At 51.3% G+C, this 13575-nt stretch overlaps 4 protein-coding genes across 4 annotated transcripts; 1 reads left to right on the top strand and 3 right to left on the bottom strand.

Moving 5' to 3' along the window:
• Window positions 1-126: 126 nt before the first annotated feature.
• JCM6883_006542 (uncharacterized protein) lies at window positions 127-3152 on the bottom strand (the record flags this gene model as incomplete). The annotated part of the gene is made up of 18 exons (XM_076634576.1): window positions 127-132; window positions 213-398; window positions 469-693; window positions 756-851; window positions 913-979; window positions 1057-1166; window positions 1230-1330; window positions 1415-1511; window positions 1671-1700; window positions 1786-1861; window positions 1935-2041; window positions 2108-2194; window positions 2268-2298; window positions 2384-2474; window positions 2546-2614; window positions 2705-2751; window positions 2854-2921; window positions 3006-3152. The coding sequence occupies 18 exons, from the start codon at window positions 3150-3152 to the stop codon at window positions 127-129; spliced, it is 1641 nt and encodes a 546-aa protein (XP_076485455.1).
• A 64-nt stretch (window positions 3153-3216) lies between these two features.
• On the bottom strand, window positions 3217-4929 carry JCM6883_006541 (uncharacterized protein; the record flags this gene model as incomplete). Its single annotated transcript, XM_076634575.1, has 7 exons — window positions 3217-3244; window positions 3324-3537; window positions 3623-3688; window positions 3745-3787; window positions 3870-3965; window positions 4045-4169; window positions 4242-4929. 7 exons carry the CDS (start codon window positions 4927-4929, stop codon window positions 3217-3219), a joined length of 1260 nt encoding a protein of 419 aa, XP_076485454.1.
• Window positions 4930-5193: 264 nt separating this feature from the next.
• On the top strand, window positions 5194-6424 carry DAM1 (Dam1p; the record flags this gene model as incomplete). Its single annotated transcript, XM_076634574.1, has 5 exons — window positions 5194-5499; window positions 5570-5932; window positions 6010-6121; window positions 6193-6308; window positions 6383-6424. 5 exons carry the CDS (start codon window positions 5194-5196, stop codon window positions 6422-6424), a joined length of 939 nt encoding a protein of 312 aa, XP_076485453.1.
• Window positions 6425-6679: 255 nt separating this feature from the next.
• JCM6883_006539 (uncharacterized protein) lies at window positions 6680-13383 on the bottom strand (the record flags this gene model as incomplete). Its single annotated transcript, XM_076634573.1, has 10 exons — window positions 6680-8333; window positions 8397-8632; window positions 8702-8712; window positions 8786-9385; window positions 9439-9701; window positions 9762-10076; window positions 10138-10334; window positions 10393-11934; window positions 12579-12824; window positions 12997-13383. The coding sequence occupies 10 exons, from the start codon at window positions 13381-13383 to the stop codon at window positions 6680-6682; spliced, it is 5451 nt and encodes a 1816-aa protein (XP_076485452.1).
• Between the last annotated feature and the right edge of the window lie 192 nt (window positions 13384-13575).

Raw genomic sequence — 13575 nt, 5'->3', positions numbered from 1 at the left:
GCGTGATGAAGATTGAGGGAGTGGGTATCATAAGATCGTGAGGGAGGAGGAAACGTCAAGACTCGAATGAGCTTCGGAGGAAGAAAAGGTAGAGTTGTACAGAATGATCGAAGAAGTAGAAGAGGTCTAGTTCTGTTTACGCAAGAGAGGCGAAGACTCATCAGACATTTGCTGCTCCGAACGAGGAGCGGAGAAGAGAGAGAAAGACTAACCTGGAATAACCAGAAGATACTATAAACTGTCGACCCAACGAATCGGAACGCGGCCAACCCAGCAACGGAATATAGCAAGAACGCCATATACACGTTCGTCCGAGTTGTCGTGAGGGTATCTCCAGCAGAAGTTGACAAGATTGCAGCGACGAGAGCTCCATTCGTTAAAGTCCATGCGAGAACGACCTGTGTACCGAACATCGATATCTAGGGATCAGCTTCCTTCTCCCTAGGTCAAAGATCGATGTCTGCTCACGTTGGTTCGAATCGCTCGATAACTATCAGTCATTCTCGTTTCGATATCGACCGTCTTGACTTCCTTCGGTGCTTTTTGACTCAAAACGTGCAGAGCATCGTCGTAGGCTGAGTTGATATCGGTTTCGCGAGACGGGACCGCGACTTCGACTTTGCCTCCTTGAGAAGCAGGGGCAGCTCCGAGATCGTTTGAAACTTTTTCTTCCGGTCGGTTACCCCAAGTCACCTGAATGAATGAAAGAGACGAGTTAGTGGCCTGCGACGGAAGTGTACAGAGAAGGGACGTACATCTTGAACGTTACAGAACGAGTACACATTGATCACGTTGATCCAAGAGGGAGCGAGTAACAAGTATTGAATGAAACTCGTAAACATGTGAGCGGGCTGTGAGATCACCTCCAGGTTAGCGAACGAACATTGCTGACGAGGTTGAGATGTTACGCACATCGAAGAAGATCAAACTCGCGAAAAAGTACAATCCATAAGTCGAAACCATGGAAATGATGATATTCCTGAATATTTCATCCTCCAACCAGTTCAGCTCACGCCCTTTCTCGGATGTCGGACCTGAATAGAGAGAGGAGCGAACCTGAAAGTAGCGTTCCCAAAGACGGCACCGACCGAGAATCTACCTCCATCAGCTTCGATCGCATCTTTCGCGTTCTCAACTCCGTAATAAGTGATGACTCCCGCAGCGATCTACATAATGATTGTCAGCCTCTTGCCTCTCAAGATTATATTGAAGGAGGGAAGAGGACTGACCAGCATGTAAACGGTCATGATAGCGTAAAGAGACATGATGAGAATATACATTCCTCGAGAACCTTGAGGTCGATTTCCTAGCGCGAGTAAGAAGCAACACACTGCGACGAGCGCGGAGAAAGGTGAGCATATGTATCGAGCGTAAGACGAAGTGTGAGAGATAGGGAGGAAGAGAGGAGACTTACCGAGAGCACCGAGGTAAACGTATTCGAGAGTAATGTTGAGGTAACGGATCCCGGTGATGTTGAAAGAAGGATCCGCGAGTGATGAGGTGAGAATACGCTGAACAAACAGTTGAAGCCTGTGTCAGCTTTCGAGCTTTGGCATTCCAGACGAAGGGATGAGTCTAAGCTTACGAACTGAACGAGCGCGGGAATGGGAAAGACAAGACGTGTCAGCTCATTGCCTCAGGCTCAGAGTGCGGACGGGAGATCAGCTCACAATGATATACCAATTCGCCAAAGCGAACCACTATCGAATTCAAAAGCCGGTCGTGAGTCAGCAATCTGTCTTCTTCCCACCTCTCATGACCGGAGAGAGAGAGAGTACGCCGTACAGCGAACAACTGTTGGAAAGTTTGATAGAGAAGTTCAACGTGTAACCAAGTTTTCCTCCAAATCGTATGATCCGATCTGTTCATTCTCCATTGATGCCTCAGTTCCCCGCGATTCGACGTCAAAGGGTAAGAAGCTCAAGACGACGAACCGATAAATGTAACCGAAATGATAACTCGCATGTAAACCCGCAAAGAAAGAACCGTTCAACCATCGACGTCGTTGAGAAATCAAATCCGCTACTCCATCGGGTACATCCTGTGGAGCTCTCCACCATCGTACATCAGCTTCGACAGATGTGTAACGTGAGGAACAAGAGCGCACGGTGACGGCGTAGGCGGATCGCTGGTAGTGAAGTAGCCACGCAGAACCTCGTTTCGCGACTAGTTCCCAGCATAGAATTCGATCCTCCTATAGGTGAGCGAGAGAGCACGGTATCAATATCTGCAATAGCGATAGAGAAAGAGAGGGGAGAGATTCGTACGGCTAGATACATGTTCTTTGTCCAAAGATCGCTGTCGAACCGGATCGAACAAAGAGAATCAGCCTCCCGCTTCTCAGGGTCTCGGAACGATTCGAAAAGATAGATGAGAGACTTACGCATCGACCGAATGATGTAGCGTTTCACCTTTGAAGTATTCCTTCAGAGGTCCTTCTCCTTTATCGTTGTTCTGTAGCGCGATGTACCGATCTGCGCGCCAGGCCACCCACTTCATCAGGCCATCTTTTCAGAGATAGAGATGAGAGAGACGGCAGGCGCACAAGCAGAGAAAGCTCCGGGTAAAACTGTGATGTAACCGAAAATCGATTCGAGAGGTTTATCGAGGATGTCTATTGAGGCAGTCCGAGCGATCGAGTCAGTTCCTCTGCCTGCTATTGACTCCGTGGGTTAGGGAATGACGGCGGAGGTGGGAGACTCACTCGAGATCTTGTATTCGAAGTTCTGAGCTGCGACGAGTGGATTCAACCTAATTCGAACAATGATTGTCAAGCAGTCTCGCTCTTTGCCCTCTTCGAGAGATGAATCGATGATAGTGAGATAGCAGTGAGAGAGAGATGGGAAAACTCACAAGTTCCTAAAGTACTTCCCTTTCAAAGCAACGATTTCACCACAAGCTCCACCGACGTTCGAATTCAACTGTCACGCTCGACTCGATTCCATCAGTTCTTCGTCCATGCTCGTATTCTGCAAGAGATGAGATGAAAGCCGGGAGGAACTGACATCGAAAGTTTTCCAAAGTTTATAAATCGAAGTCGGACCCGGTTGAGTTCCGACATCCAACAAGACACAAACGTTGGGTTGCAAGATGGGTCCGAACGCGTTGAAGAACCATCGATGAGAATTGATCTTCTTTGCGCTGTTCGTCATCGTTTCCAAGCGAAGCGTGAGTTTCTTTCTTTCTCCAAGAAGGGAGGGAGAGAGGGATGGGGGATTACTTCTTCTCTTTCAGAAGGAAACAACTAGAAACTCAAAAAGGACATCATCAGTTTCGAGCAAGAATGCGAGAGAGACGGGAAGAGAGACGAGTCGACCACACACATTTGTACCGGTACGATTCCTCTCTCCGCACTCTTCATTTTCAAATCCGGATCAATACTAACCTGAGTCGTATACTCGTACAAATGACCCGTTACGGGTTTCCCAGCGACGACGTTCTTCGCGACTCCGTCTTGATAGACTCCCATCGCTGCGAGAACTGAAAGAGTTCGGGAATTGATCTTCGCTCGTCCGTCGGAAACGATACAGACGACAACTGAGGACGAGAAGGTGAGTCAGTCATGGATACGAAGAGGGAGAGAAGAGGGAGAGAGAGAGGGAGAGAGAGAGGGAGAGTGCACCTTTCTTCCATCCGTCGGCTCCCCAAGTTTTCGATCGATTCCGTTCGCACAAGTGCTGAATGTTTTCTGTAGGATCCAATTCTTTCAGTACTCGTACTCGATTCAAAGAAGAAGAAACCCACTCATGACTCCATGCATTGTTCGACAAAACAAAACTTCATCTTCCTGCAGTCGCGGAATTACTCATCCTATCAGCGCTCTGACATCTAACAAGTGAGTCACTGATGAGAGAGCTCTCGAGACTTACGTTATACATAGTGAGTACGATGAATAGTTCAGTTCTTCGAGGAGTTTCGTACAAGATTTGTCGTAAACTGTATCTTTCGTTCAAGAACTCATCCGGCTGCTCTCGCGTTCGCGCCAACATCGTCAGTACTCCTCCATTCGATTGAGGAACGAGAGGGGAGTGATGGGGGACTCACGTCGCAGGTAACGGCGGTATAGCGCATGTGAGTGAATTCTCGATCATCTTTCCTCGGAACTCGTTCTAACAGTTTCGGTGGGACTTGACAATCCAACACGAGGTTACCGTTATACAGTTGTACTCCTAGTTACTCACCCCCTCTACATCAGCAAGTCTCGTCGAGAGGAGAGGTAGAAATGGAGGAGAAAAGCTCACGTTTGACAGTTTTATAACGACGAGGTTGTCTCTGCGGGATCGAACCATACTGCACTGCAATCGGAATATCATCCGAATACCCTCCCCCTCCTCCTGGTTGTCCTCCTCCTAGTAGAGTCGGATCGAATCCTCCTGGTAATCCGATCGAAGGATCCGCTTGACCTGGGAAAGGTCCGCTCGTCCCTCCTGGTTGATTCGTCGACCATCGGTTATGCTGATGCAATAAAGGAGCTGAATCGGGTTCGTCGTCGGTTGGATCTTGATGACCTGCGTTGGAAGCTCCTCCTAGATGAGCTTGAGATGCGAATGGATCTTGAGGGTTGTGGGTGTTCGAGGAATCGAAAGAATGAGAATGAGGAGGTCCTAATGGATGATGATAATCTCCCAAATCTCCTTGATTCGCCGGTTGGGGTACAGGTTGAGCCCATTGAGAGTCACCATAAGGGGAAGAGGTTGAATGAGGAACAGTCGGAGGTGGATTGAAAGGATCGTGCGTCGAGTGTTGTTGGTACTGGAGAGGGTTACTGTAATCTGCAGTACCTGGTTGTAATCCTTGATGATCTACTACTGCGTTCTGTCCTCCGTATGGGTCGTAAGAGTTTGAAGAGGGTTGCTGATGTTGATCGTAAGAGGGAGCAGGGAAGTTTGGGTCCGTGTAGACTGGGTAAGGGGGATCGTAGCCTGACATCGCAGTTGAGTACTCTCGTCGTGGGAGCGGTTCCGCGCCGAGGAAGTGGGAGAAAGAGAGAGAAGGAGACGAAACGAGCTCGAGGCGGTACCTTCTTCTCGCTCCTCTCCTTCTTCCTGGACCTCACGAGTACCACTACGAGCTACTACATCTCTCCTCTACTCGCTCTACACGTCTCCCCGTCGAAGCACTCAGAAAAGTTGATTCACCTCGCGCCGAAATTCGATCGCGTCCTTGTTTACTCTCCCTCAACTCGCTCCCACAATGACCGGTACCCGCCCTTCACGGCCCACAACACCCTTACGGCGTATCTCCTCCCACTCCCTCCGTTCCCTCTCGCTCTCCCATTCTCAATCCTCCCATTTCGGCGACTCCTCAACCTCCGACTCTTCCTCCTCCCTCGCCCATCTAAGTCCCCTCTTTGCGGAGTTGTCGGATTCGGTTTCGGATCTCGTAGCGAATTGCGAAGGGTTGAGTCAGATTAGTAGTAATTTGGATCGGTTCAATGAAGGGTTTGCGAGTTATTTGTACGGCTTGAGGATAAACAGTTACACGTTTGACTTTAAACATGTGAGCTCACTACTCACTACTAGCTCTTCAGTGCTGGGAGCTGATGTTTTTTTGGGTGCGAGATGTGTAGCCACCGAATAAAATAAATTTTGATTTATTGAACGAACGACGACAACGACAAGAACAGCAGCAACAACAAGAAGCAGCAGCAGCTCGTGCACGAACTCCTGATTCGCCTAACGCGAGATACGATGACCATGAAGGAGAAGGAGACAGAACTACAACGATGGCAGATTCGACTTTTGTCACAAACGACGAACAAAGCTTCACTCACCATCCCTCCTCGTCTTCGGCGACTTCGAGATCTACTTCGGCGATGGGGAGAGGGAGAGGTGGGAGTGGAATCGCGAGAGGGAGAGGGAGGGGGACTGGAAGAGTTGGGACGAGTGCAGCGGGAGGAGTTTCGATCAAACGGAGGAAAGAGGAAATCGCGGTAAGCTCGGCATGTTCCCCTCATCTCCGAATCTCGCGAGAGTCGTAGAACTGATCAGCTATTTCTGAGTCTGATAGGCTTTCGCGGATCCAGTCTTCCCTCTCTTACCGATCAACCTACGAGAAAACCGCAGAAGAGAATGTGAAAACGTGTTATGGACCTTGAAAGAACACCCGAACGGAATGGGGCGTAAGTCATGTAGCTCTGTCTCTACGTGATGTCTCGAAACTGACGAGTTGATTCTGCTCGCACGACTGTAGTCAGCGATCTAACGAAACATCTCGCAAGCGCGACTCCACCGATACCTCAAGTACGGATCAACGAAGTCTTACTGGCGTTAGTGAGAGCGAAAGTAGCGACAAAAGGCCTAGTGAAGGTAAGCAAATTGTCCTCTCACGCGTATGAGAATCGAGGAAATAGCTGAATCGAAGCCGTTTATTCGTTTCGCAGGGAGTGAATCTGTATAGACTGGACCCGAATCGGATCGTTTAGTCGTCTCTCTCGTACAATATGTCTCCGACACTCCTCGCTGTTTTCAGCACTTTTCGACTTTCAAACCTCACCTCCTTTTATTCGTTCTGCTGTTTTCTCTCTCTCGCTCTCGACGGGTCGAGAGATCGTAGGATTTCCCTTCGTTCCATGATTTATTGTAGAACCACTCATCCTCCGCAAGCATCTCCGTCCGGTCGTCCCTCTCGAAGACCCGCTTCGCATAACCATCACTCTTCTCTCCCAGCTCGTTCACCGCTACTTCCATCCCCTCTCTCGATTCTTACTCCTCCCGAAGAATCCAATACTCTTCGCTTTCCCTTTCTCCTCCGAACTCTTCGCAGTCTCCCATCCACCACTCCATTTCGGTTTCGTTTCCTCCTCCTCCTGGTTGTTCCCGTCACCAGTTCCTCCTGATCGTCCTTGTCCGAGGATCTCTCCTTCGTCCTCCTCATCTGATGACGACTCACTCGTCTCCTCGCTCTTCTCAGCGTCGACCGCTCCAAGTCCCCTTCTCGTCGATGCCCAACCCTCCATTGATCTTTCCTTCTTCTTCCATGTCCTCTTCGACGCTCCTCCGAACGATCTCGTCGCCGAAGAAGAAGAAGCTCTGGAGGAGTAAGAGCTCGAGTAAGCCGAATACGACCTCTCAATCATTCGTTCCGTCTGCCAAACATCCTCCGTATCCTCATCCACCTTCTTCTTCTCAATCTTCTGGTTCTGAGGAGTCGAACGGGTGATCGTGAGGGATTTGACGACATGGGATCGTGATTCCGGAGGAGGAGGAGGAGGAGGAGGGACTTCATCGATTAGGGGAAGATGGGGAGTGAGGGAAAGAGATTGAGAGGAGAGAGGATGGTGGTGCTGGAAGCGAGTCGAGGGAGAAGGAGAGGGAGTGGGGGGAAGATTGTTGTTACGATCTGCTGAGGCTAGGGCGGGCCGAGCGGGAGAGGCAAGAGAAGAAGCGGCTTTCGGGTTCGGTTCGACCTTCGGCGGAAGTAGGCCTTTGAAAACTACGGAAGGCGGAGATCGAGCAGTAGAGTCGATGTTTGAAAGAGGTGAATCAGAATCAACCAAATCTTGAGCTTGAGATTGAGCTTGAACCGGTTCTTTCTCCTTCTTCTTCCCATTCTCCTGCCTGACCTTTGACGTCGAGGGACCTTCCTTCTCCTTCTCCGTCTCTCCCTCGAACCTCAGCAAGTTCTCCAACAAGATCGATAGACAGATCCAACCGAACGCTCTCGCTCCGTACTGCCAATCCTCCTCTTTCTCCTCGATTCCGACCTTCCAAGCCGCTCTCATCTTCCCAATCCCATCCTTCGTCCCACTCCCCAATTGTCTCTTCAACCATTCAACGAGCGATTCCAACTGAGTCCCCATCGCGACGACTGCGTTTCCTCTCGCAACGGTGTCCCTCGTCGAAGTCGCCAGATTCGTCACGGCGAAGATTTCGACCTCGCTCAACTTTCGACCTCCCGTTCGAGGAAAAGAGTGAACGGTCGCCAGGTCTCGAAGGAAGGAACAGAACGAGGTGCGGAGCTCGAGGGACGAAGGACGTAATTCACGAGAATCCGATTCGAGCTCCGAGATTGTCGTTCCGAGGAGGGTTGTGATCCGTTCGTCGACGATGGACTCGAATTTCTTGAATGCAGAGGATTGACCGTCTCGCTGTTGGAGAGGCGGAACATTTTCCTCATTGACGAGTTCTTGAGGGATTTTTATCTGTTCGTAATCGATATCTCGGTAAAGTTGTCCCAAAGCTCGGGTTGAATTGTAGTATCCTAGATCGAGAGCGTATTCTCGGTTCTCGGGTTGGAGGAAATCGGGTCGTTCTCGTCGAAGGTAGTCCGGCATTCGGGGTAAATCTTCGTTCTTGACGACTCGACCGGTTTTGGGGGAGTCAACAGAATGGCTTCGAGCGGAAGTAGAGTCAATACGAGGGCTTTGAGATACCAAGCGAGACGAAGCTCCTTACCTGTGAAGTTCAGCGAGCTTGATCGCGATCGGGTCACGACCGTGCTGAGGACTTTTATCCGCTACGAACAAATGTCGAGTGGCGATCGCACCGACCATGTTGTTCTCGATATAGTGTACGAAGCAGTCGGCGACGTCGTCGATTGTGGCGGGACGGTCGAGCTCGAGAGGCGGTTGCGCAGCGTGAGAAAGAGGAGGGAACGTTTTGTCGGGAATGAGATCGGGTAGGGTGATGATCTGCGTTAGTAGCGCGGGGTTAAGTCAGCCTTTTCAGTCTACACCGTTAGAGATAAAGGAGATACAGACCTGATAGGTATCTGGCGCACGTTCCGAGCGATCGTCAGACGAGAGTTCTTTCAGTATTTCGAGCGAAACAGCAAATGAACTCACCTCCATCGAGGTCTCCGCCGCCCATCATCGACGACAGACTCCTTTTGCCCTTCGTAGGGAACACGATACAGTTGTCCGACGAAGTCAACCTCGAAACTCCCTCGAATCTTCCGATCGCATTGACGATTCTGACATCTCCAGCATCGATAGTCGGACTTCTCGTGATAGCGATTCGACCTTCTATATATTCGACCGTATCGGGGGATTGAGGATCTCGAAGAGCGATGTAGACTTCATCTTCCTCGAGAATTCCGTCTTCGTCTGGAACTCCGACGAGTAGTCGACAATCGGGAAGAGGAATCGAAGCGTGGTACTTGTACGAGCGGAGGACTCGGATTCTGACGACGTCGAGAGCTTGTCGGAGAAAGGGCTCGTCGCGGAGGAGAGAAAGTGGGAGCTGATCAAGTTGAGCGAATGATTTCAGGAGTTGGTGAAAACCTGAAGGACCTCCGAGCGACGAGGAGACGAGCTGTATATGGGCTGCTCGGAAGACGCTTGCGTCTCGAGGAAGGGTGAGCGATGCGACTGCCTTGCGTTGGTATCGAAGGAAGACGCTTGGTTCGATTCCCAAATCTTCGAGAGCGGAGATGAGCGGTCGATCTGAGCAAAAGAGTCGTCAGCATTTTGCAGGGAGCAAGTTACTTGCAACTCACTAAGTCTGAGGGGACGAGGTCGATCGAAAGCTTTTGCGATATTGAGCACGAACGAATCTCCTGTATCGCTGTCTGCGAGTCCGAAGAACTTCTCCTGCGACGGTCTGACGGCGATTCCTACTCCTTCCCCTTCTTGGGTGTTGTCGACCGCGAGAATCCCCTTGTAGCCTCCGAGGCGGATCTGGAAGACGGAAGGGAAAGGAGCGATTGAGCTGAGTCGGTACCCGTTTTCGATCAGAGCTTTGCAAAGCTCATCTCGCAATCTGTACAAGTCCTGATTTCAGCTTCAACACTCTGAGAGGCAGAAGAGCCTGGAAACTTACTTTGGCGAGAGTAGTCCCGCTCCGTCCGTATGACAAGTAATCTTGTTTCCCTCAGCATCGCGCTCGACGATGTCCTCAATCCGGTGAATCTGATGATCCCTCAGAACAACCAATCCACTCGTCGTCGTGAAGCGTTGACTCCATCTCGCTCCAAGCATTGCAGGTTGAAACGAACACTTTTCGAAATGACCCATCGACGCACGGACTTGAGCGGCATCGATCAAACGAGTCGAGCGGATACCGTTTCGAACGATGGTCGAGGGGAAGGGTGCGAGGAAGATAGCTGAAGCTTCTCGTAGCGAGGCTTGAGAGTAACTGTAGCACGAAAGAAAGCTCAACTTCATGATGCAGAATTGAGAACTCGCTCGGCGCTCACCTCAAGAATTCGAACTTTCGGCCACCAAAGATGAGACCATCTTTGAGTATACGAGCGATCGATCCCTCGAACAATTCGTGTTGCGCCTGAGCTTCGGTGCCTCCGACGGTACTGAGCTGGAGACCGTCTTCCTCCTTGAACGAAACGCGAAGGAAATGATCGACTCCGTCAAAGTTGCTTCGGATGACAGAGTTTGTCTGGTGTCGAGAACGTCAGCTGAGTAGCTCAGCAGTCGGAGGGCTAGAGGAAACTAACCTTGTCGACGTTCTTCCCTTGTACTCGAATCGATCCACTCGGAGTAACAACGACACTTTTCGACCAGTACAGATTCCTTTTCCTCCTGTCCTCTTCTGTGACTTTCCGACTCCCTTTGCGTCTTCCCGAGACCGTCTTTCCTCCTCCGAGGAGATCAGCGTTTCCCGCCTTCCTTCGTTCGAGTACTTTCTGTCTCGCGAATTCCGCTTCTTTCTCCACTCCCTCAAACTTGAACCTTTCATTCTCTTGCTTCGACTCCTTCCTCTTGTACGCGTTGAATCGACCGAGGCTTTTCTCGACCAAAGTCGTCCTCAGCTCGTACAGGATTTCCTCGACGACGTGCTCGTCATAATCCGCCGTTACTTCCCACGCCCTTACATGCTCCTTAATCAAGAGTAACACCTCGTCCGGAGTCAGAGTGGCGTCGCGGACGATCCATTCGAGGGGGAAAGTGAGAGAAGGTGAATCGAATTCTCCAAACGAGGTCGAAAGGCGTTCGAGGACTTCTTGAGAGTACTCCGACTGGGGTACTCGATCCACCGAGAAGTTGGTAGAGTCAAGATAGGTCGGTGATGGGAATCCTTCGAGTTGATCGAGGTCGAAGAGGAAGTTCTCGAACGAGGAAGGAAGTGGTTCGAACGGGTTGAAGATTTCGTTCTTCGCGAAAGAGAGCTCGATGAGGAAGTATTGCGAGAGGTAAGGGACGAGTCGACAGTGCTCCTCGTCGAGGGCTGATACGCGAGGAGTGCTCGTTTCGACGAAATCGTTGCGAGAACTCGTTGAAGCTCGGAAGATTGGAGTTTGCCAAGTCGAGACGATGAGGGAGATTCGGTCGACCTCGTCCTCTGGTGCAGTTCTATGCGGCGAGACTGGAGATTGGAGGAAGTGGAGAGCTTGAACCGAACCGGGAGGGAAAGTGAGGTGAAACGCTGAATCGTATTCGAATCCATAGCCCGACAACGCGAGTCCTCCTCCTCCTCCTGGCAGTAGAGCGAGTCGTCCATTATCGATCGGGACTCTTCGCTCTACCGCGAACCGGTGAAACGTACGATCGTCGAGATTGCCGAGGGAGATAGAGGTGATTCTGTAGCCCGAACGATCAGGATCGAGAAAGACGGACGGAGAATTGAATCGTTGAGGAAGGAGAGGTTCGAGAGGGAGACGACGAATAGAGTTGAAAGGCTGTCGAGGTGTTACGAGAGTGAAGTGCTCCACGTCGTGGAAAGAATCGTCGTCGTCGATTTCGTCGGAAGAGGACCTCGACTCCATCCAACTTGGCTCGAATCCGCCGGATGGCCATCTCGAGGTGTCCCTGACTTCGATTTCTTCAGGTGTTGGTGCCGTGGAGAAGCTGGAGAACGAGCAAGACGACACAGTCGAGGGCGATGGCGACGGTGGACGAGACTCGACCGAAGTCGTTTCGGTGGATCCTGCCGTTCCTTCTTCTTCCGATCGAGGAGGCAAAGCTAGGTATGTCGACTCGTCAGGCTCATGGGCGAGATCGCCGTCGGACGATGCCATCCTAGTCCGACCTTGCTGAACCTGAATCAAGCGGAAAGAACGACGTTGTGCGAAAGTGAGTCAGCTTACTTCTCTACACACATCGGAACGTCTGACCTTGACTTACCGGCGGGCTGTGAATCTGGTGTGAACGTGTCGGGAGGTGTTAAGGATCGATTGCTCTGTGAGCAGGGCGGGGGAGCGATGGCTGATCTGGGAAGAGTCGTACGGAGCTAACCTCCAGAGGCTCACAGCAGAATGTCGCTTCTCAAGGGAAGATCGAACTTTGGAGAGAGCAGGAGAGGAAAGGGGGGTCGAGCGGGAAAAAAACGAGCAAAGAAGCGATCCGTGAGCAAACTCCGACGCAGCATGATGTCCCGAGCGAGCGAGTCTCCTTCGTCCGCTGCTGTCTCTCAAGTGCGTCCGCATCCACCGCGTGCTGAATACAGAAGAAAGAGGGACCGCTTGCACGCATCACTCCACACCGTTCAACCAGATTTTCTTTCTACACCGATTTTAAGATCCATTCCTCTGAATAATCAGTTTACTACAGAAAGTGAGGAGCGAGGAAGTGGTTGAGAAGAGAAGGAAGGGAGGGGAGGGGAGGGGAGGGGAGGAAGATGAGTTCAGACGAGATAGGTATCAGTTTTCAGTTCTGGTCTCGAGATCACGCAGGAATGACTTACGAATTTCAAAAGGTGAGGGTATTGTCCCTTGGTGAGACCGAAAGTAGCCGAAAGGTACTTGGAAAGGTTGGGGACACCGGCAACGGCGGAGATGATGGCCTTGTCGACGGATTTTTGGTCGGCAGCCTTCTCGGCGGGGAACGCCTTCTTCTCCTTCTCTCCGTCCTTGAAGAACTCTCCCTCAGTTCCCGATCGCTTAGCGGTCTTCTCCTTGGCGAAGTAAGCGTCGTTGAACTTGGCGTCGAGCTGATAGAAAATGAAAATTAAAAAGGGTCAGTTTCGACGATCTTTCTGTCGTTCTCCAGCTCTCGAGTCCACCCTTCTCTCGCCGCGTCTACCTTTCGTTGTGCCTCCCTTCCCCGCCCAACCAACGTCGTAGAGCAGCGATTCAACTCACTTGGAAAGAACCGAGATCAACCTTGGTCGAGGTAGCGATAACGTAAGCCTGGTTAACGCGACGAAGGGGGACACCGTTGATCTTGAAAGGACCGGTTACGAGGAGGAGACCGGAAGGGAGTTGACCGAGAACGACGACGCGCTTGCCACGGAATCGACCGGCGAGGAGGATGACGACGGTACCGGGGACGATCGACGAACGGAGCTTGGCGGGCTTGATCGACTTGCGCGAGACCTTGGGTTGACGGACGTCGTCTCCAGGGTAGTACGCGGGCTCCTCAGCCTTGGCGGCAGCACCTTCAGCGGGAGCGGCCGATTTGGGTTGACGCTTGTACAATCCCTTCTTGGCGTAGACCTTGCTGCGCGAGAGCTTGCCGATGTAAGGCGAGACGTCGGAGTTGCGGGCCATCTGTGGTTGTCGAGAGGTGGAGTATCGAGGGAAATGAGAGAGGGAATTTCAAGTTGGCGGGTTTGGGTCGAAAGTGGTGGGATCAAATTGGCGATAGGTTCGGATGGATGGATAGTGGTACAGATAGAAGGAAGAGGAGTCGAGAGAGAGTCAGTCCAGCGAGTTCTGAGAGAAGAAGAGTCTTCACCTGTT

The sequence above is a fragment of the Sporobolomyces salmoneus genome, assembly GCF_050403485.1.
Source record: "Sporobolomyces salmoneus JCM6883 DNA, S_salmoneus_JCM6883_v1_ctg64, whole genome shotgun sequence".
NCBI classification, from domain to species: domain Eukaryota; kingdom Fungi; phylum Basidiomycota; class Microbotryomycetes; order Sporidiobolales; family Sporidiobolaceae; genus Sporobolomyces; species Sporobolomyces salmoneus.
Note: the sequence above shows the minus strand (reverse complement) of the source record. Positions and strands in the feature narration are given on the sequence as shown.